The 22945-nt window shown below is 28.3% G+C and overlaps 2 protein-coding genes across 3 annotated transcripts; one reads left to right on the top strand and one right to left on the bottom strand.

The window, feature by feature from the left end:
* Nucleotides 1-3478: 3478 nt before the first annotated feature.
* LOC123262311 (cuticle protein 18.7-like) lies at nt 3479-4400 on the bottom strand. The gene is made up of 2 exons (XM_044724501.1): nt 4260-4400; nt 3479-4129 (listed from the first exon to the last, which is right to left on the bottom strand). Exons 1-2 carry the CDS (start codon nt 4269-4271, stop codon nt 3557-3559), a joined length of 585 nt encoding a protein of 194 aa, XP_044580436.1. The 5' UTR covers nt 4272-4400; the 3' UTR covers nt 3479-3556.
* Nucleotides 4401-5947: 1547 nt separating this feature from the next.
* LOC123262308 lies at nt 5948-19968 on the top strand. Of its 2 annotated transcripts, none has more exons than XM_044724498.1 (4): nt 5948-6418; nt 17575-18038; nt 19328-19484; nt 19746-19968. In XM_044724498.1, the coding sequence occupies exons 1-4, from the start codon at nt 6016-6018 to the stop codon at nt 19883-19885; spliced, it is 1164 nt and encodes a 387-aa protein (XP_044580433.1). In that variant the 5' UTR covers nt 5948-6015; the 3' UTR covers nt 19886-19968. The 2 variants fall into 2 exon arrangements, with proteins under 2 accessions (XP_044580433.1, XP_044580432.1); XM_044724497.1 differs by having other exon boundaries at nt 5949-6418; nt 19328-19496.
* The last annotated feature ends 2977 nt before the right edge of the window (nt 19969-22945 follow it).

Raw genomic sequence — 22945 nt, 5'->3', positions numbered from 1 at the left:
CTTTTATTATACACTTATTATTTAAGACAATTTCTATGTATTTAAGAAATCATTTTTTAAACATCATTTTTTAGTATTTAAAAAATATTTCTTAGTATTTAAGAAATATTTCTTAAATACTAAGAAATATAAATACTAAGAAATATTTCTTAAATACTAAGAAATATTTTTTAAATACTAAGAAATAATGTTTGAGAAATGATTTCTTATATACAAAGAAATCTTCTTAAATACTAAAAAATCCTTCTGTCAGTGTACTAATCACTTCCGTACAAAGCTAATTAATTTTTCAAATTTTGAATACCGTAAAATAATTCAAAAAAATTTTTAAAGTTAATCAATCAGGAATTAATCTCCAAAATAAATTGGCCAATGAAAAAAAATTAGTTACAATTACATTAGGAATTTCAGCGGGAAAATTAATAGAATTGGCTGAGATAACTAATGTTTGTTGAGTCGAAGACAAGAAAGTGATACCGATGTCGCAACATATTTGATCTTGTCCCGTCATAGTCAGAGTAGAGGAACGTGACATGGCTCTAGACCAGGTATAGGGATAGGAATAGGATAAAAATGCGGTGGGTGGGAGTGAAATAACAGCGTAGTCTAGTCGGCGATAGAATCGACTGATAATCTCTCGATGACCTGCTGTTGCTGCTGCCGTATGAGTACCGGTGCTTGACAAATGGATCATGACACTACGGGAGTATGAGAGCCGTGGCTACTGCTTGCACCATACTCAGGCCGAGTCAATTAGGTCGCACAATAGATCCGTTGTCACGGCCTTGAGTATTAGATTTTAAATCACTATCATACTTATAATCACTAATATAAGTATCCTTCATCAAATGACTGCTGTTATGTGCATGAGTTTTACTCCCACTATTTTATTTCATTTTAATATTTCATTATTTTGTTCAATTATTTACTTCATAATATAAGCACATACCGTATCATTGTTTTATTTTATTACTTTTAAATCACTGGTTTGTTTTTACGGGCATTTATTTAACGAGCTTATTAAATTTAATGCTTTAATTTATTCATTATTTTTTCGTTTCATTAAATCTCGATAATTGCTTGTTTTATTACAGTAATTGATTGTTACGCGCTGTCATTTATTTTTCATGAGTGAATATTTATTGATAATGAATAAAAAATTTTTTTTCAATTAATAAAGTTTTTTTTTTTTTTTTTTTTCATTAAAATGTTTATTTTTGTATCGTATTGTAGACTGTAAGAGTAATTGTTTATTTAATGTAATACAGAATTCTTTACTGAACAAAGCCGCTTTTAAATTCCGAGCTGATCAATTGTCGAATATGACAGAAGCATTATAAAATTGATTTTTAAAAATATTTTTTTTTGAATTTTTGTCAAAAATGAAAATATTTATACTTGCACAGAAAAAAAAATTAACTTGTTTCAAGAGAAAAATTCTTGAACCAAGAATATAATTTTGAAGAGGGTAATTGTCTAGAATCAAGACGAAAAATTCTTGAATTAAGTAAAATTTCCTTAAATCAAGAAAAATTTTCTTAAATCAAGAATTTTTCTACTCAAATCAAGAATATTGAGCTCTTCAAAAATATATGCTTTACTCAAGAACACTTTTTTTTCTGTGTGTATTTATAATTTTAAGAATGATTGATCTTTATTTTAGCGAAAATTTGTATTTACTTTTTAATTTAATAAACAAAATTCAATTTTTGAATCATTTTTCAATTTATGAAAAAAGAAAAAAATTACATTTTTTACGTTTTATAAGTTGATGAAATTGTAATTGAATTTGTCTTGTTAATAAATATAGATCAAGCGAAATTAATTGTGCAATTATCATACTTATTTATGAACTACAAAAGAAAAAATGGAATTTTAGCTTTTTAATATCGACGGTCTAATTAGCAATTTGTTTAACTCCTTATTTTTTAGAGGGTGATTTTTTAAAATTTTGATGTAGCAATAATCCAATTATAAATTATTTGAATAATTCAAACGAAAATATTATATCTCTATTAGATATTAATGATATTAAATGGTTTTGTAAAGTGATAATAAACATTGAACTAATGGTTTTTTTCGTACAAATAGAAGATTCTCTAAAATAGAGTTAAACAATTTGCTAATTAGAACGTCGATATTATAAAATATTTAAATTCGAATAAATTGGGCCTTAAAGATATACATAAATATAGTACTACAATTAATTTGAATAGTAAAAAAGATAAATAAATAATTTTTTGTTGAAAATTTTCAAAAAGAGGCAATTGGGACGCCAAAGCGTCAATATTAGATAAAAGTTTCATTTTTTTTAATTTAACTGAAGTTATAAAATTTTTTTTTGTTTGTATTTATTGTTAATAAAAAATTGAAATTTTGATCAACAAAAAAAATAAAAAAAAATTTTCAACTTCCCGCTAAGAAAATTGAAAATTTTCAAAAATCGGGAAGTTATTGGTTTTACCCCGTTTTTCGAAAATCGAGTTTTCATCAGATCTCGATGTTTTAAGGTCACAGGAAGCTTCCCTGACTATTTCCGCGATAGGGTCCGTGCGGCTGCATGCATGTGTGTGTGTGTGTGTGTGTGTGTGTGTATGTATGTAAACCTCTTATAACTTTTGAACGGCTCGGCCAATCGGATCGAAATAGGTGGCGATCCAAAGAGTATCATTGCCATTAAATTTCGTAAAAATTTGAATCGATTCAAAAAATCGTTTTTTTGGAATAACTTCTAAACGGCTTCACCAATCAATTCCAAAAACTAATCAGCTCTTAAGCTTAAAAAACCACGTCGATTGCCACCATTCCCATCAAAATCGGTTGATTCGTTCGAGAGTTATCGAAAACGAAAAATTTCGAAAAAAGTGTTTTTTTTCACATAACTTCGAAATTTCTTTTTGGATCATTTTTAACGAAATAAAATAATTATTAGAGCCCAAAAAATCACGTCGATCGCCACCAAGAACGTGAAAATTGGTTGATTGGTTCGTGAGTTATCGTTGTCGAAAAAATTCGGAAAAACTGAATTTTTCAAATTTCTCTAAGATTTTTGGTTCGATCAGTTTGTGTTCAAAAGTTTATCATAGATTCTGAAAAAGTGCGTGGAATACTGCTAACTGCGTGAAAATCGATTCATTCATTTAGAAATTATTGCCGTTTGAAAATTCAAAAAATACTGTTTTATTAAACTTCTATCAGCCTTTTGAGCTCGAAGAGCTCAAAATAACACACAAATTGTATTTTTGAGCACGAAGAGCTCAGAGACGTCATAAGTGCAATTTCAAGCGTTTAGGTACGGAATTGGCGGGAAGTTGCAGGGATGGCCTTTAGGGTCAACCGTTTTCCAGATTTTTTTTTTTTTTTTAAATTTTGCGTTGAATAAAATATTGCTCATATTTTTTTGCCACAATTCTATCTAAGTTTCGCAACTCTAAACAGAGGAAATAAAATTTTTAATAATATATAATAATAATAATAATTGAAAATTAAATTTTTTTATTGACAGTTAATTGTACAAAGCAACATTTAAGTTACGTTAATTTAATAATGATTAATTTCAAACATAGTAATGAACAACAGGACTCGGAGCAATGTAAGAGTAAGAGTAAGTGGGAATGACAGCTTCCTTGGCAGCGTGGTTGAGTCTTTCATTGATATGAGCAGCAGCGTGTTCAGCCCTCGCGAGAGCTACTTCAGGAGTCTCAAGAACGCGGCCATCGAGCCCAATTGGTGCTCCAGGTTGGAGTTTCGCGAGCTTGTAGGTCAAGATGTTTGAATCGGCGCTGTGGGACTCCAATTGTTCGTTTAAGTGAGCAGCAGCGTGTTCTGCCTTTGCCAACGCTACTTCGGGGGTGTCAACGACGCGTCCGTCTACTCCGACAGGAGCTCCTCCAGACAGGTCGATTTTTGCTACTGGAACTTCAATAGGACTTTGCGCAGAAGCGTGGTTCAATCTTTCGTTCAAATGTGCTGCTGCGTGTTCTGCTTTTGCGAATGCGACTTCCGGAGTGTCTACCACTTTGCCATCGAGGCCGATTGGCGCACCAGGTCTTAGTTCGACCAATGCAGGGCTCAGGAATAAAGCCGAGGGCTTTGCCACTGTGGCTCCGATTAATGAGACAATTAAAATCTGAAAAAATTTATTTGTAAAATTTTTAATAAAAATTTTTAATTTTCTTAGCGGGAAGTTAAAAATAAGTCATTAAAAAATGATAACAATAAATGAAAAATTAGTAATAATAATAATAATAAAATCTTACAATTTTGTTCATGATTTTTAATATAAAGGTTTTCTTAAGCGCTGCTGAAGATTCTCAGTACTCGCTAAGACAACTGTTCCCAAATGTTTGACATCCAGCTCTTTATATACTACTGGACTATAATATAATCCTCCAGACAACAGATCGGATGAAAATTAACTCAAATACCATCACCACGCCCTGTTCAATAAACCTGATACTGTCATTGAAAATTTTTTACCCGCAGGCATTGTGTGTATTCTCTGTACATTCTCTATACATACTTCGGAATCGAATATAAAATAAACACAATATACAAAGATTGCCCTTGATAAATTTCCAGCATCCCGCATCCGTAAATGGATATCGGAATATTTAATATTTTTATTTGTTTTATTTAAATCCGGTCAATGGGTGCAACTCCGCCTGCAATCATGCTAATTATCTGGTGATTTAAAATCAATTACGATTAAAACGAGTTCAACAAAATTTAAACAAACTATCACATTCTATATTTGATTCAATTTAATTTTATCAATTTATTTTTCATTGGTACTTATTGCTTAAATTTATTGCACGCCTCATAAGCGAAGCGTTGAGGTATTAGTGCTCTACTCTCGACATTTCAAAAAAAGCAGTTTTCTCGAAACTGAAATTGATTTTTTTTTAATTAATATCGCACTTACAGGTTAATCTGAGTGTACTAATATCAAGTCAAATAATTTGTCAGACACAAAAAATATATTTCAACAAATAAAAATGAAGTTAGCTGACATTTCAAAATTTTTAGAAATTTTTTATCGAAAAAATTTCAATTAAACAATTAAAAAAAAAATATCACATGTTAAAAACTTGAAAAACTATGAGTGCAATTTTTTATAAATATCTTTTTAGTTGTAATTTAATTAAAAAAAAAAAAAATCAAAAATTTTTAGACGTCTGCTAACTTCAGTGTCATTTCAATAACAATTATTTTGTTTAACATAGTAAATAATAACATTAAAAATAATCTTTTCTGGACGTCCGTGTGTCTGTATTTATGGATTGGTGCATGAGGAAAAATCAGTCGAAAAAATGATCGTACTGGAATAATTTTTTTTTTTATTATCTAAAGTAATACACGATGGACTTTCTCAATTAATATGAGCGTTAAATTTGCTGTCGTTAAATTATTATTTATAAAAAACTAATATATTACTGTGTATTTTTTTGTATCTCTATCTATACATTTTATTATAGTATTTTTTTTCTTCACCTTAAAATTATGGCGCCACTAAACCATAGCAGAATTTTCTATTTTTTATTATTTTGCTTTTTATATTTTATTTTAATCAATTTTATTGTGAAAAATGAGATTATGCGGCGTGCACTTTTGGATTTTCCAAACTTTTTTATTGGTAAAATTTGCCCATTTAAAAAATTGTCATTTTAAAAAAAATTTTTTTTAATTATTATCATTATTTTTGTCGTAACTGTAAAATAAAATAATAATTCATATTTTTATAAATAAAAATAAATTAATCATCTATTTTAAAATTCGTAACTTGAGTAATAGCCTTGAGCAAACGGATCAGGAAATCTAACCGTTTTAAAATAATACAAAATAATTTAATACCCGAGTATTGTATCAACTTACGATTAAAAAAGTAAAAAAAAAATTAGCTGAATAACAAACAAGCCTCTTCCTATATAAAGCTCGTGGACAATAAGCAATCGCTCAATAGTACTAAACACTAAGAATAAGCAAAATAGTAAAATATCTCGCAACAATTCGAGTATGACCCGCAAGCTTAGTCTGTTAATATTTTTGGTGGGTTGTCTAAGTGTCACATCTGCCCAGTCTCTGTACTTACAAGAGCCTAATCATCATCAGAGATCTCACAGTAACAACATCAACAGCAATAACAATAACAGAGATCCATTGGTATCATCAACACCAGAAAGCCCCAAGGAGCCTGAGGGAGTGTCAGTTCCCGCGAGCGAAGACTCCACTCGCGCTTTCACGGCAAGTGTACACGGATACCAGGTTAATGACGTACCTACCTCCTCTGGAGCTCCCATCGGTCCAGATGGCCGGGTTATTGACACACAAGACGTTACCGTCGCAAAAGCAAAACACGCCGCGGCTTACATCAATCAGAAGGTCAACTTGGCACGAGAGGCTGCAAGGAGTAATGCTGGTACTTATTTTGTTGCAATTGCACGGCCAAATCCGATTTTAGCTTACAACACTGTTAGTCTAGTCGAGAAGTGAGTTTTCTGCGAAAAATCGATCCGAGCCTCTTAAAAATATGGCGATTGGTGCATTGGATTTAGAATTTAATTCTGAGAAAGAGGTATTTTTTTATTTATACGCCATTAAAAATTACATTTGTTATAAACAAAAAACGAAGAGAAAAAAAGGTAGTCTCCATTTTGTGGTTATAACTTTGAAAATATTAAAGATATCTGAAATTTTTAAAAAGATCCTAAAAGAGGAGAAAATTTCAATAAAATAAGTCTTTACTCCCGGAGTTGTAGCTCCATTATTTATAATTTTAATTTAACGTTGAAAATTGGGCTCCGCGCGGCCGTTTTGGTGCCTAGGCATTGCCGCTAAGCAAAGTATACAACACAAAATAATTTTTTTATAACATTCAATATTAATTTAAAAATTTGAATAAATTATAGTATTATCTAGACATCTGAAGGAATATAGCCCCGCCAAAAAAAAAATTGTTAGCTTGATTTTTGTTTAAGTTATTTAATTGTTAATTAACTAATCTTTCGAAGACTTGAGTTTTCATAAAATCTCTTATAAAAGTTTAAAAAATGTGTCTATAAATTTTTTTTCTTTTGGGAGCTCTTGTTATATAAATAATGAACAAGACCGCGTAGTAAAAGTTTATAAAAGTTTTTTCATTTGTTTATAATGATTTTTCAAAGTTATCAAAAATAGAAATATCCGGCTAATGTTAAAAAAAAATTTTTTTTTCGTAAATTTTTAATTTTGGTTGTTTTTGTATTAATATAGAACGTTTAATAGCTCAGCTAAAAAATTTTTAACATTAATTGTTTAAAAACTTTTTATAAACAAATAGACAAATTTAATATTTTTGAAAAATTTTTTTTTGTCATTTTGTTGTCTTAGTAAAATAATAATTTAAAAAAAAAAATTTTTTTCTTAAAAAAATTTTTTAATTGTTTATAATTGTTTTTTTCATTTATCCGCCATTTAAATTATTTATTAAGAAATTATTTTTTTTTTTAAATCATCATCTACAAATCTCAGTATAATTATGAAAAAAATTTTTTTTTTATTTAAATTTTCATTGTTTATTTTATAAACAATTTTTTATAAACAAATTTACATTTTCGTTTTATTTTTTTTCCGTTGCTTTAAAAAATTACAAATTCAAAATTACGAATTACAAAAACTTAAAATTTTTACCAGTAGTGCGGCCTGGTAGGCATTTACGGAATTGAATGAATTTTTTACAATTTTTTAATCAGACTTGCGTAAAAAAGAATAAAAATACTTACTTGTGTTTGTCGTTTATGTTTATGATTCTATATTCTATTGTTTAAATTTCGACAAATATGCATAGAACAGAATATATTCCCACGCAGTTTAAAGTAATTGAAATTTTAAAATAAAAAATTAAAAATTTCAGAGAAATTTGGAAATAAAGAATTTTAAAAGAGTACATAAGTAAGTGTTTTTCTGAGGTATTTATTATTAACAAAAAAATAATTTTACTTCAATGCATGAAAATATTTAAAATTATTATTGAGTAGTCTGATAATTACTTTATAAAATTGTCCTGAATAATAAAAGCCGTAACTTCAATAGTTTAAAAGATATAGTCATTTAAAGGATTGAAGTAATGCATTTTTTTATAAATAAATTTTTATAAAAATTGAACCATAATAGATATCAAGCATATCAAAAATTTATTATATAAATCAATAAATTGTTTAAAAGATTGTCCTAAATGTCAAAGACGGTATCAACAATAGTTTAGAAGTTATAACAATTTATGTTGATAAAAATAGTTGACCGCTTCAACTTTGATGAGGTCAAGTATTTTAAAATTTAATAAAAAATAGAGAAAAATTTTTTTTACAACTTTGATGCACATGACTGAATTTGTAATTTTTTAAAGCAACGGAAAAAAAATAAAACGAAAATGTAAATTTGTTTATAACAAATTGTTTATAAAATAAACAATGAAAATTTGAATAAAAAAAAAAATTTTTTCATAATTATATTGAGATTTGTAAATGATGATTTAAAAAAAAAAATTTCTTAAGAAATAATTTAAATGGCGGATAAATGAAAAAAACAATTATAAACAATTAATAGTATATTACACTGCAAGAGCAGAAAGTTGAGATTCCTGCACTGCGCGCCATTTGCCCGAGGGCGAAGCCGAGGGCATCATGGCGCGCTGTTCAGGGCTCTCAAATTTCTACCTTCGTAGTGTATACTAGTTTTCTTGCTATCCGGTCGAAAGTACGCAAAAAATTGAGTTGAAAAAAATTGATGCCTGCCCCCGAAATTTGCGGCACGAGCGAAGCGAGTAAGAAATAGTATATTACACACCTGTGGCAAGAAAATGAGAAATGTCTCAGAACACATATATGTTGCCCGAGGCGAAGCCGAGGTCGACATATATGTGATCTGAGATATTTATTATTTTCCTGCCATAGGTTTGTATACTATTTTTCTGTCCGACAGAGGCGGAAAGCGGCAATTTCGTTTAGCGCAGCGGGCCGAAAGTTGCCACTTTCCGCCTGGAGGGCAGAAAAATATTTTTCTTATGTTTATAAGTCTAACCTTACTTGTGATTGTTATGAATGTATCTGTCTTGTTATGTGTCGATGATTTTAGGTTGAAACTAAGTTAATTAGAGAAAATAAATATTTATTTTAATGAAATGAGACTTATTAAATATTTAAATTACAAAAAAAAATGAGAAATATTTTTTATTCTGATTGATATTTTCAAATAAATAAATTCATTATTGAACAAATAATTATTTTAAAAAATACACAAACAGATTTTTTTCGTAATTTTTTTTCTATGCATTTTACGATTATTATTTCATTTTTTTGTTTTTTTCTATTTTTAAAATCAGAGTTAATTTATAATATATTTATAACTTTAAATTTATTAAATTAAATTAAGATCTTTTCTCAAAAGAAAGTAGTAATATGATAGATTATAAATTAATATCTTTATTGACAGGTGTATTTGATGCCTCCCCCCCCCCCCCGATCAGCAGCGCTTCGCTCGTGCCGCAAATATCGGGGGCAGGCATAAATTTTTTTTCAAAGCAATTTTTTGCGTACTTTCAACCGGATAGCAAGAAAACTAGTATACACTACACGGGCAGAAATTTGAGAGCCCTGAACTGCGCGCCATAATGCCCTCGGCTTCGCCTCGGGCACAGTGCAGGAATCTCAACTTTCTGCCCTTGTAGTGTAATATACTATTATTTTATATTTTTTTGTGTTATATGCATATAATACTTGTCCTACAGTCAACGAAATGATGAAATATTTTTGTAATCAGCTATCGGTCTATCAATTGTAAAGCTAATTTTATTATATTTATTTTGTAAGAATTAAACATTACTCTGATGGTATCATTTTTTTTTTAATGATGTATTAATTTTTAATTTACTAAATAAAATATTTTATATAAAAAAAAAAAAATAAATAAAAATTACAGTTTACAGTGCAACATTTAATAGTTAGGAATTTTGGGGAAAAAAATTGAAAAATTACAAATTTAATGAGTAAAAATTATTTTTTAAATTAATCGACTATATAAGTTAAGTTCTCTGTGGCTCGGTTGTATATGGTAGTTTTCTTTTCAATTTCGGTGTTTATATAGTTGTCGCAACCACTCTCATATAAAGATCATTGCGCATGTACGAGTTGAAAATAGTACCAATTACCCAAGCGGCACACTGGCAACTTAATAACATCAAAAAGTTATCTAAAAAAAGTTAGATGCCAACAATCTCCACTTTCAAAAAGTTGACAAATTTTCTACCGAAATGTATCCCTAATGACCTTACAAAGTTATCTCAAAAAGTAACAAATTGATAACATATTAGCGTTAAAAAAATGATAACAAAATATAATCTTTAAGATAACAAAAGGGTCACTTTTAGAAAAAAAAATGTTATCTTTTTGTTGTGAAAATGAATATATTTTTGTTAATATTATAGTTTAAAAATGATAACTTTCAGTTATAGAAAAGTTACCCAATAGATAAGTATAAGTCAACGTTATTATTGAGGGATACTGTATGTACGTTAAAAAATTTATGATACGAATATGAACAAATTGTACTGCAACATTTTTATTAGACATAAATACTTATAGTTCATTTTTTTTATATTTCGTGTTACAAAATTTTTAACACCCAAAGATAAAAAAATGAACCGTAAATATTTATATTTAATACAAATTCCACAGTACAATTTGTTCATATGCATACCATAAATTTTTCACCCGTATTCAATCAGTTATAATACTGTTACAAATGAATACTAATAACATTTTACAAGACATTTAAAATTTTTAATGAACATAAAAAGTACACAACTTTAATATTTACAAATCTGAATTTCTTTATCTTAATTTAATGACTATTAAATTTTTTAATTTAAAGTAAAGAAAACAAGCCTTAACTTTATAATTATTTTATATTCATTCTAAAAAAACTATGTTTTTTGAAACATTTCTTTGCTCACAACAATGTATTGCAATTTTTTCATTATAATTGTAAAAAGAAGAGTCTAAAATTATATTTTTTTTTTTTTTTTACTTTAGACCATTATTCAAACATATTACAATTTTAAATATTATTATAATTAGGAAAAAACAAATGAACTAAAATTATTAGTATTAAAATCTCCGGTATTAAAATGATAAATACTCAAATCTTTGTCGACTGTATTTTGGATACAATTTGGATCGATTCGGACCGATAGATTTCGAAAAATCTAAAAAAAACTGAAAAAAAAGATTTTTTCAAAAGTGGTTTTTTTGGGATAACTTTTGAACGGCTTTATCGATCAACTTGAAAAACTAATCAGCTTTTAACCTTAAAAAACCACGTAAATCGCCGCTAATCCGGTCAAAATCGGTTTATTCGTTCGAGAGATATCGTGCAGGAAAGAAAACCCAAAAAAGTGATTTTTCGGAATTACTCCAAAATTTCTAGTTTGATCGATATAAACTTAAAAATTTTCCATAAGGCTTAAAAAACTACGTCGAATGCCGCCAACCGCGTGAAAATCGGTTCATTCATTCAAGAATTATTGCGGTTTAAAAACTCAAAAAATAGTGTTTTATCAACCTTCTATCAAACTTTTGAGCTTGAAAAGCTCAAAAGCATAGAAAAGTTATCTTTTTGAGCTCGAAGAGCTCAAAAACGTTGTAAATGCAATTTTAAGCGCCCAGGTATGGAATTAGCGGGAAGTTGCAGGGATGGCCTTCAGGGTCAACCGTTTTCCTAATTTTTTTTTTTTGTTATTAACATATTTTTAATAATTTTAACAAGAAAAATAGACATGATAAATTAAAATATAAATTTTAACTTAACTTCAGAGCGGATTAAAATGACAGAATGTTATAAAATTAAAAAAAAAAAAATAACCAGCAGGAAAAACTCGCGAGAGCGACAGAAAAGTGTTATTACCCTGATAGTGAGTTGCAAAAGTATAAAGTTGTTACAAAACATTGAAGAATATTTACGAAATATTTAAGAACAATGTTAATATATAGTGAAAAAGAGGGACAAAGTATAATTTGAAGTTTAAAAATAATTGAGAAAAATCTATTATATTGAATTTAGCAGACATCTAAAAAATTTTTAGATTTTTATGATAATTAAATTATAATAAAAAAAAATTAACAAAAAACTTTAAGAAGAAATTTAAAATAATTACAAGCGTGAATTAACAAAAAAATTTTTTTTTTTATAATAATTGATCCGTTAGCTGTTAAAAATTTTTGAAATTGTCAGATATCTGCTAATTTCAGTATCATAAAAATCTTCGTTCAATAAACGATCAGAATTGAAGTTACAAAATGATAGATGAAACTTAAATTTAAAAATAACATTTCAATTTTCAATGCATTGAAAATTATATTAAAATTTATAAAACATTACATAAATAATCTTCTACAATACAATATAAAAACATTAACTTTTTATTTTTTTTATTATTATATTAAATTACTTAACGATAATTATTTAGATCAGATAATTTATTATTCAGTAGAGAGTAATTTTAAACTTAGTGATAAAACTTTGGTGTATTAAAATATATATATGTATATATATATATATATATATATATATATATATATATATATATATATATATATATATATACTGATAGAAGGATTTCTTAACATTTAAGAATATTTCTTTGTATTTAAGAAATCATTTCTTAGTATTTAAAAAATATTTCTTTGTATTTCTTGTAAGAAATATTTCTTAAGAAGGGTTTACATTTTTTCTCTCTCTCGCCCTCTATTGGACAAACGAAAGTATCTCTGTCATACTTGTACAACAAATGGAATCTTAAAACGCATTTTATGCATAAATAAATGAAAATTTTCCAAAAAAGCGCTTCGCTCTTCGATAGATAATTTAATTATCTATCGAAGAGCGAAGCGTTTTTTTTCGAAATTTTATCACATACATGAGAAAAACACGTTTGAAAATCAACTATAAACCGCTCTTAAATATTAAGAAATATATATGTTTTTTAAATACAAAGAAATCTTCTTAAATACTAAGAATTCCTTCTATCAGTGTATATATATGTAAAATGATGTAATTGCGGGAAAGCGGAGGATCAGGTTTTGGTCTGGATATCTCAATTAAAACGCGGAAATATTTATTAAAATGAACACTATAAATTTATTTACACAAATTACACTTAATATTTATTTAATACGTTAGCGGATTGTTTAAATAAAAGCGGATAAATAAAGCACTGCGTGATTAATAAAGCGAAGCCGGTTGACACGTGGTTGAGCACACTGCCGACACTGGAAAAGCGGAGAATTATTTTTACAAATAACACAATTTATCTGTAACAAACTAAAGCGGGTTAATAACAATTAATTTAAGCAAATTGACTTATTAAATAAGCGAAATGCGGTTTGTTAGCAAAAAGCGAAAGTAAAGTAACACTAATGGTGACTTGTTGCAACGAAAAGCATGGAAGCGAAAGATAATAATAATAATGCGTCTTCTTCCTCGTCGACTTGGGGAAGAAGGCTGATTGCGCATGTCAGCGGAGCGATCAGCCAACCACACCACCGAGACATGGCGTGATCAGTCAAGCTAAGCTTTCATAGGCGGTTAATTTTTGCGGAAACTAGCGGTAGACAGGTGCGGTTCGTGAAATTGGGAGTCCCCAGGGGCGACTTCATCGCGGCTGGGCCTGTTCACTGAACAATATATATATATATATATATGGATTACAATTAGGTCTATTAGTCTTAATGATTTTTGGTGCCTTGAAGTATCACTTCAAATACATCTTCTCCATTTATGGCCAAATAAGAATCTTTATTTACAGTATCGATTCCCTTAGTAAAGCTTTGCTTTTTTTTTAATTAAGTAGAGTCGCCATTTACAAAAAATTAAAGCAGATTATAAGCTACAGAGTACATCCATCTACAGTACTTTCGCCGACTAGTTAAACTTCACCAGTGGTTACCATTTTACTATGATCTACTTTATTATTATTGATATAATTGTTACTGTTATTTAACTTTATATCTTGCTGCAATATCTTGATATAACTGTTATTGTTACGATTACGATTATTGTGATAACTAACTAATAAATAATTATACACAAATAATTTATCTAAATCATTCTGCGCGGTATCTTTACGAATAACTTCGTCATCACGACTTAATACAATTCTATCGCTAAGAGTATCACAGTAGACAACTATAATCATAAATATAAGACTATAACTATAATAAAAGACAGTAGATGAACATTTTCTGGTAAATTTAAAATTTTTGAGGACATTGACAATTTAATTTTGTGTATTGCTCACATTTTATTGTTTTGTCCACGATTTAAATTCGTTCCTGCCAACAGAGCCTTTGCCAATGCTAACGTTCCACAGCACCGAAAAAGTCGAGCTTTGGCATCAGTTTCCTCTTCCGGTATACAGTTGTTTTTATCAACAGGGTGAGAGTTGAATAGGAAGAACTCCGGGCTATTCGCATGCGGCGAATATAAATATTTGAATGCCACAGTTTTACTTTGTGTAATAAATAGATAACCACAATTGGGTTCAATAGTTGCCAGCACGTTTTTTATAATACTCATATAAAGAACTTAATGGATTTTCATCCAGCAATGATCCATACGACACATCATCTTTTTTAAGAATTACAACAAGCTTATTTTTTACCAAAAAATTGGACAGTAATTCATCTATGTTTAGCATATCTTTAGTTGCGGCCTTCCTGCACTGTAAATAATAATGGTCTCCACTAACAAGGATATCGTCTAAATCTTGACTGGTTACATGTGACAATTTATTTGGTAACGCTGCAATCGCATAGGTTGCGATTGCGGTACATTGCAACCCTGCTTTCTGGTGACTGAATAATTGTGAACTGCCTTGATGGTGATGAGCCGATTGGTATAAATATACCTCACTCATCGAAGTGCTGCTCTGATTACATTGTTGCTGAGTTGATAATTCGATTTCCTTCTGAAAAATGATTAAAATAGTTATATAACCAATTTACACAGCTAAATAACTTGGAAGGACATATGTCTATCCATACATAAAAAAATTCTGACAAATCCACGCTGCGTGAATGTAAAGGCTATTGTATTTACACGGATGATTATTATATTATCTATTATAGATAGACTATTATATTCACACGCTCGGCTTCGCCTCGGGCACATGGCGCGCAGTGCAGGAATCTCAACTTTCTGCCCTTGTAGTGTAATATACTATTAATACAAATAAACCCTTCTATCAGTGTATTTTTTCAAATAATTATTTGTTCAATAATTAATTTATTTATTTGAGAATATCTATCAGAATAAAAAATATTTCTCGTTTCTTTATGTAATTTAAATATTAAAAAAGTCTCATTTCATTAAAATAAATATTTATTATCTATAATTAACTTAGTTTTAACCTAAAATCATTGACACATAACAAAACAGATACATTCATAACAATCACAAGTAAGGTTAGGCTTATAAACATAAGTTATAAAGAGAGCGCGACTACCGACTTTCAGACTTTCTGCCGCCTCGTGTCTCGTTGTCAGTGCATGAATTCATTATTTCGGCTCCCCGTCGTAGAGCGCATGCGCAACTCAACCACGGCATCAAAGCGGGGCTTTCGCAGCGGGAACCCCGTACTTTCGACCGGCGTAGTAAGAAATAGTATATTACACACCTGTGGCAAGAAAATGAGAAATGTCTCAGAACACATATATGTTGCCCGAGGCGAAGCCGAGGTCGACATATATGTGATCTGAGATATTTATTATTTTCCTGCCATAGGTTTGTATACTATTTTTCTGTCCGACAGAGGCGGAAAGCGGCAATTTCGTTTAGCGCAGCGGGCCGAAAGTTGCCACTTTCCGCCTGGAGGGCAGAAAAAGTTTTTAAACATGTAACGTCCGGAATGGACATTTTTTTTTTTTTTTTATTTACTTCAGTCCTAGTCTTTCGACTAATAGACCGGGGACGTAGAATGATGAAAGAATCTAATAAATTGTACACATCTTTAATTTTAAAAATATTTATTAAAAAAAGGGAAGACTCAAATTAGACCGTCTTCGTTCTGTGGCTAACTCGTAACTGAATTCTTTTTTTCTCAACATCATGCTCAAAAGAAAAGGGCGTTGCCCAAATTAATACGTTAGGTGGGAGATACAAACCAATTACAATTTTTCTTGGCTTTGTATTTCCCCTCTCTTATGTTTCCCTTTTTACAATAATTTTACAGTTCATACATTTTTTCCTAATACTAGAAGTTTAGATTTGTTATTTAAAGTTGAATTATTAATTTATTTCACTATAATTTGTTTCGTTCGTTAAATTTATTTATTGTATTATTTCATTAAAACGTTAAAATTTTTTTATTCCATTATTTCATCCTTCAAACATTTTTCTTTAAATTTTTTATAAAATGCTTGGAATCTTTTCATCGAAAATTTTCGTTTATAAGTTATAACGATAAATAAAAGCGGATAAATAAAAAAATACCTCTTTCTCAGAATTAAATTCTGAATCCAATGCACCAATCGCCATATTTTTAAGAAGCTCGGATCGATTTTTCGCAGAAAACTCACTTCTCGACTAGACTATGTTTTGTATTGAGGATTGTTATTATTGCTTGTACTTTGTGGGTAATTGAACAACGTCGATGTCAAAAATTATAAGTGTGAAATTTTTTACTGCGATTTTACGTAATCTTATGTGAAATAATTGCGGTTTAAAATTTTAATCAAACTTTAAATTTGAAGTTTTATTTTTTATTGAAAAATTTTTGTTTTAAATTTCAAATTCAAAAATTTTTTTTAATAAATTTTTAACTTAAAATTTTTTTTAACAAGTTTTAAACTTAATAAATTTTTTAATTTATTAATTATTAATTTTTTTAATTATTAAATTAATTAAATTTTTTTAAAGTTAATTAATTTTAAAGAATCATATATTGAATTTTAGACTATGAAATTTTTTTTATTAAATCTTTGATTTAAAATTATTTCTATAAATTAATTTTTGATAAATTATAAATTTAAAAAATTTTTTAAAATAAATAATTAATAATTTTAAATAAAACACTTCTATAATTAACCGACTATTAATGCTAAATTTTTCTTAGTGTAAAATAATCACTTAAACTTAAATTACCAATTAAAAATAATATAACAAATGTTGCTTTTAATTGTAGCTTAAAAATAAATAAAAGTACACGAACATAAATAAAAATTTTTTTCCCTTTATCTTGATTTTTCAACCTTGGCGGTGGTGGCCGTTTGTCCTTAAATTTAAAAAATCGAACCGGAGTGTAGACAATGCTCGGCCTTGCGATAAACAACCTGTTCTGGAGTTAATCATTTGCTGAATATAAAAATATAAGTACGAGGAAGAAAAAATAAGAATAATAAACGGACAAAGAAGCTGAGGGTATATAAACCCTCGGATATCAAGTTCGAGGGCACTCGAGTGAAAGACACCCGACATTTAAGTGTATAAGATAAGACGCATTTCTGACAATGTTTGTGTATCTAATAGCTTTGTGTTTGGTATCAGGTGGGTTCGCCAAGTCCCCCGAGGTCTTGTTGGAGTACCAGGACAGTTTGGGCCAGTACAGCTTTGGGTACAGCGCCCCAGGCTCCGCGAGGTCCGAAGTTGGAGCAGCGGACGGATCAACCAGAGGGGCCTTCAGTTACGTTGACGGCTCCGGAGTTGTTCAGACCGCCAAGTACACCGCTGACGGGGAAAATGGCTTCAGGATTGAGGCCAGCAATCTCCCTGTGGCCCCCAGGCCTGTCGAGGAGACTCCCGAGGTCCAGGCTGCCAGGCTCGAACACATCAGGGCTTACGAAGAGGCCAAGAAGAATTTAATCGCTGCTGGAAGTCTGATGCCCGATCAAAGTACTGGCGAGAATCAAGACAAAATTATTGAAAAGGAAAACAAGAAGGACGAAATTAAGGAGGAAAAGAAAAGTGAAAAGGAAGAGAAGAAAGAGTCGTTGATGATGGCCAAATTGAAGGTATAGGTTTTTTATTGTTTCTTGGAATAATTGATTTGGAATTTGAGTGGAGTTGAAATGATATTTTGACTAGCAAAAATTGTGAAAAATTAGTAGCTTTTGTGGTTATTATTTACAAGTAGGGTAAACCCATGCTAGCCCATGTTAGATTTTTTTTTGGATCAAATTGATCAATTTTTTCTTTTAAATTGTTCGTTTTTTTTTTTTTTATGTACTTTTCAAAAAAAATATATATCAAAAAAAGATAAAATAGAAATTTTATCCAAAAACATGAGCCAAAATTTTTTCTAACTTTTAAGGAGGTTCGAACGAATCTAATGTAAAAATAATTTCCAACTTTGAGCTTTGAAATCAAGTATACGTATAAATAAATACGTAATTTATCTGATCCCAAAATTTTAAAAAGGTTAGTAGATTCTTATATTTAAAAGATCATTAGTTATGCTCGAACTTCCTTAAAAGCAAAAAAGTTATCGAAATCTTTACTTTTTTCTTTCACGATCATAAATACGCCGTAAAAACAATCAGAATAAAAAAAATTTCAAAATGTTAATTTTTCACCTAGTTATGGCCCAAAATGGGGTTGACCCCACTTGTAAATAATTACCGCTTTTGTTATGAACGGTAAAAAAATTTTTTTAATTTGAGACATTTCAACTGTATAATTAATCAACTTAAATTAAAAGATTAATATTTAATCTTTAATTAAAAGATCAATATTTAATATTTATTTTTTCAACTTTTTAAACAATTACTATTATTTTTTTGACTATTATTATAAATTTTTAGGCTGATATTATAACTTGAAAAGTAATAGTTTAAAAAGTTATAGTTATAATTATTGAATAATAACTTTTAATATTGAATAAAAAGTGAAATTTTTGAGATTACCAAAAAACTTTTTAAATTACCAATTAATTTTAAGAATCACCAAAAAAGTCCTTAAAATTACCAAAAAATTTTAGTGATTATCATCAAATTATTTCTAATTAAATCCAAAAACACACTTTAGATTACGAAAAATAGTATTGTGATTCATTGATAAAAGCTCTTTAATAAATAAATGATCAAATTAAGGACTGTCAATTAAAATTTCAAAATTTTCTTTAATTTACTCATGAAAATATTAATAAAAGTTTTTTTTAATTGTCTTTTATTAAATGAAGGAATCAACGCTTAATTTTTTTAATTCACGATTTCACGACAAAGCTTCAGGAAACATCGGAAAAATCTCAAATTAAATTTTTCAACATTAAAATTTATAGATCATTAATTGAATGACTTTCTAGGAAAACATTTCGGAAGCTAAAAAAGAGGACCCAAAAATCCCGGTAGTGTCGACGTCGTTCGTGCTACCAAAGAGCAATTTGAATATCCAGAACCGGATTGAGCTCAGAGGATCTGGATCTGGAAATTTCTATGGGAGCGCACCCTCCGCGGATCAAGGTAACGCAAAAGGTAAACTTTAGATAACTATAACAATAAATATAAATATATTTATGGATGTTTACATGAAGCACGTTAATACAACATTGTTCGCGTTGGTGTGAATGGATCAGGCCCTTTTCCTTTCACATTCGTTAAGTCCAAGGCTCTGCACGAGTTTCGAAGAAGACTAATGCTCTAATCTAAATTCTCCAACTCTTACATTAATATTAACTTAAGTTATAATAAAAGAATATTGAATAATACCACTGACTTTTTCAGGAAATGAAAAGCTGCAATTGAAAACTAGCGATGCGAGTCATGTACAATTCTACCGTACGCCTCTTGTCAGGTACTCACCAATCGGGTATCCTGTTTATTACAATCATCTTCAGTATGTTCCATCTTACTACTACTTCTAATCGGGATATTAATTATTATTCTTATTATTATATAAAATTATATTGTAACTTTTGAGCATGTGATTCAAATTTTCAAAAAATTTGAAGCAATAAACAACAATAAAAATAATAAAACAACTAGCAACCTTGTAGTTATTATGTGACTGCCGTGACTTGTGAAGTATAAATAAATAAAATTTTGCTTTATTAAATAATGACTTTTGTTAAATTGTACTGTACTTTTTTAACTATTGACGTTTTTAAAGATATAAGCTCATCCCGATGTTACACTCCTCAAGAGCTTTCATTAGAGTACCCACATGAATTTTTGATATATTTTTCATACATACATATATATAATATATATAAATATATAAAATATATGAAAAATTGGTGTGGGTACTCAAATGAAAGGTCTCGATGAGTGTAATGTCGGGATGAGCTTATATCTTTAAAAATGTCAATAGTTCACGAGATATTTGTTAAATTGTACGGTATTTTCTTAAATATTGACGTTTTTAAAGATATAAGCTCATCCCGATGTTACACTCATCAAGAGCTTTCATTTGAGTACCCACATGCATTTTGATATATTTTTCGTATATACATATATATAATATATATAAATATATGAAAAATTGATGTGGGTACTCAAATGAAAGGTCTTGGTGAGTATAATGTCAGAGTGAGCTTATATCTTTAAAAATATCAATATTTCATAAGATAATTGTTAAATTGCACTGTATTTCTTTAACTATTGACGTTCTTAAAGATATAAGCTCATCCCAATGTTACACTCATCAAGAGCTTTCATTTGAGTACCCACATGCATTTTGATATATTTTTCATATATACATATATATAATATATATTCATATAAAAATATATGAAAAATTGATGTGGGTACTTAAATGAAAGGTCTTGATGAGTGTAACATCGGGATGAGCTTATATCTTTAAAAATGTCAATAGTTGACAAGATACAAGGTCATTTCTCAATTATATATCTAGAGATAGAGCATTTTCGAATGCAGCCTAACTACTTATCATCATAAATTGACTATTGGTGAGAATGATATGAAACATTGAAAAGGCACAACTCCAGGTCAAAATTTTTCCAATAATATCAAATTTAACCATAAAAACCCATTTTATAATCTAAATACACTGGCCACAAAATTTTGCTTATTCTCTTAATAATATAGATTATTTACTTACGCTTAAAATTTTATAAATTTCAGGAAGATTAATCAAATAAAAAAATGATTCCTTGTATCTAGATTTAATAATTAATTTTCATTTTTTATTCTTTTTACAAAATAACTTAAGATTGAGCAATAAAAGAAAATCTGGAATAATAAAAAATTTATATCATTTGTTACAATACAATACAATAGACAATCGCAATTTTTATTAATTTGATTAATAATATTACCAGAGAAAATTCAACTAATTAATGCACTGCAATCCAGTCCAATTTAATTAAACTCAATCCAATGAATATTAAATAATTAATAAAAGTACTGAATCGATCAATGAAAGTTTGTGGAATGCATTGAAATCCGAGCATGACATTAGCTTGGTGACAAATAGATAAATGTATTGCTTTATATCTAGTAAACGTGTTTAGTTCTTTTTTATATATCTTTCTTTTTATTTACCTTTTTTTTTATTTATTTTGTTTATATCTAAAAAAATATCCCATTAGAAAACGAGCGGTGATCTATCATAGCGAGGCCATTGCATGACGTTGACAGTTAAGTAGTTACGAAAATAAAATAACTGTCAGCTAATGATTTTTAGTGTAATGCAGTATAATGTAATCTATCATAACAACCAAAACGTAAATATTGTCGCAATTTAATCCTACAAATAATAAAACAAAAATGCTGAAGTGGAAAAAATATCAAAAAAATTTATTTTTTAAAATTATGCTGAGTGATTGATGAAATATAAAAAAAAATCAACGTCAAATTAATACTCGCATATTTTCCAACCAGGTTCCACGTCAATGGTCAGTTTGTTGTTGACCGGTCCATTATATATTGTATTACTTAACTCGTAATAACTGTTTTGTTCAGCTGTCGACTCATTCTATTGACTTACCGCATTTTAAAGTGTTGTATTAATATTATAGTAATTATCAATTATATACGCACGTGTTACGTGTATTTACTCTCACATATATCATATGAAGGAATTGATCTACTAATTATTACACACTCATATTAGTAATATATTAATAATATCTGTTTTTTGATGGCCTCATGTCTGAGATCTCTCACTCGTTTAATACTGAATTAATTTTATTTATATATATTTTTTTTTATTTTATATTTATATTAATACTATAGTTGTTTAGTTGATAATTACGGTCTAACAATTGAGGCTAATTAATCGTGGTAATTATCACGCTTTATTATTAAATTCAAAATTTTTCACGCTCTATATATCTGTTTATGTATACGGAGATCAAAAAAATTTTTTATGGTCAAGTATTTTTAGATTTTTAATAAAAAATCTCAAGTAACTTTTAAAAAAAAATATTTTTAAAAATAAAAAAAAATTATTAATAAAACTTGAACCCAATTTTCCAAAATCTATTTTTATTCCTCTAATAATTTCTACGCGTTACTTTTTTACAATAATAATTTGGGCGGTATATTTTTTATTTAAAATTGTAAATGCGAACAAAACGATTTTAAATCGCGTGACGATTTTTAAAATGAATAATTATTATTATTATTTATATATTTATTATTATTATAATTATAATTCACTTTCAACTTATGTCTTAACAGTTTTTATTAAATAAATTTATACACGTCTAAATCATAAGATTTAAACGCTAAAAAACACTCACTCTTTTTGTTTAATAATTATTTATATCCACCGTCAATTATTTTTTGACTCTTGCTATATTACATTACGATAAATTTAATAATTATTAATTATTATTATAATTATAATCACTTAATAATATTGACCCGCCTACAGTTTTTTTTTTTTTTTTAATTTTATCGTAACTACTTATCTAAACACATATTTTTATTATATAATTTTACTTATCAGTACATTCGCT

This window comes from Cotesia glomerata, linkage group LG3 (assembly GCF_020080835.1).
Source record: "Cotesia glomerata isolate CgM1 linkage group LG3, MPM_Cglom_v2.3, whole genome shotgun sequence".
In the NCBI taxonomy this organism is placed as follows: Eukaryota; Metazoa; Arthropoda; class Insecta; order Hymenoptera; family Braconidae; genus Cotesia; species Cotesia glomerata.
The sequence above is the reverse complement of the archived record's forward strand: the minus strand, read 5'-3'. Positions and strand labels throughout refer to the sequence as shown.

What these genes read in the sequence shown, in the direction of transcription:
- LOC123262308 (XM_044724497.1), top strand. Translation starts at nt 6,016, where the DNA reads ATGACCCGCAAGCTTAGTCTGTTAATATTTTTGGTGGGTTGTCTAAGT. An exon ending in GGCTGCAAGGAGTAATGCTG is followed by an intron (nt 6,419 to 17,574) that starts GTACTTATTTTG and finishes GTTTGGTATCAG; the next exon opens with GTGGGTTCGCCAAGTCCCCC. An exon ending in GGATCAAGGTAACGCAAAAG is followed by an intron (nt 19,497 to 19,745) that starts GTAAACTTTAGA and finishes TGACTTTTTCAG; the next exon opens with GAAATGAAAAGCTGCAATTG.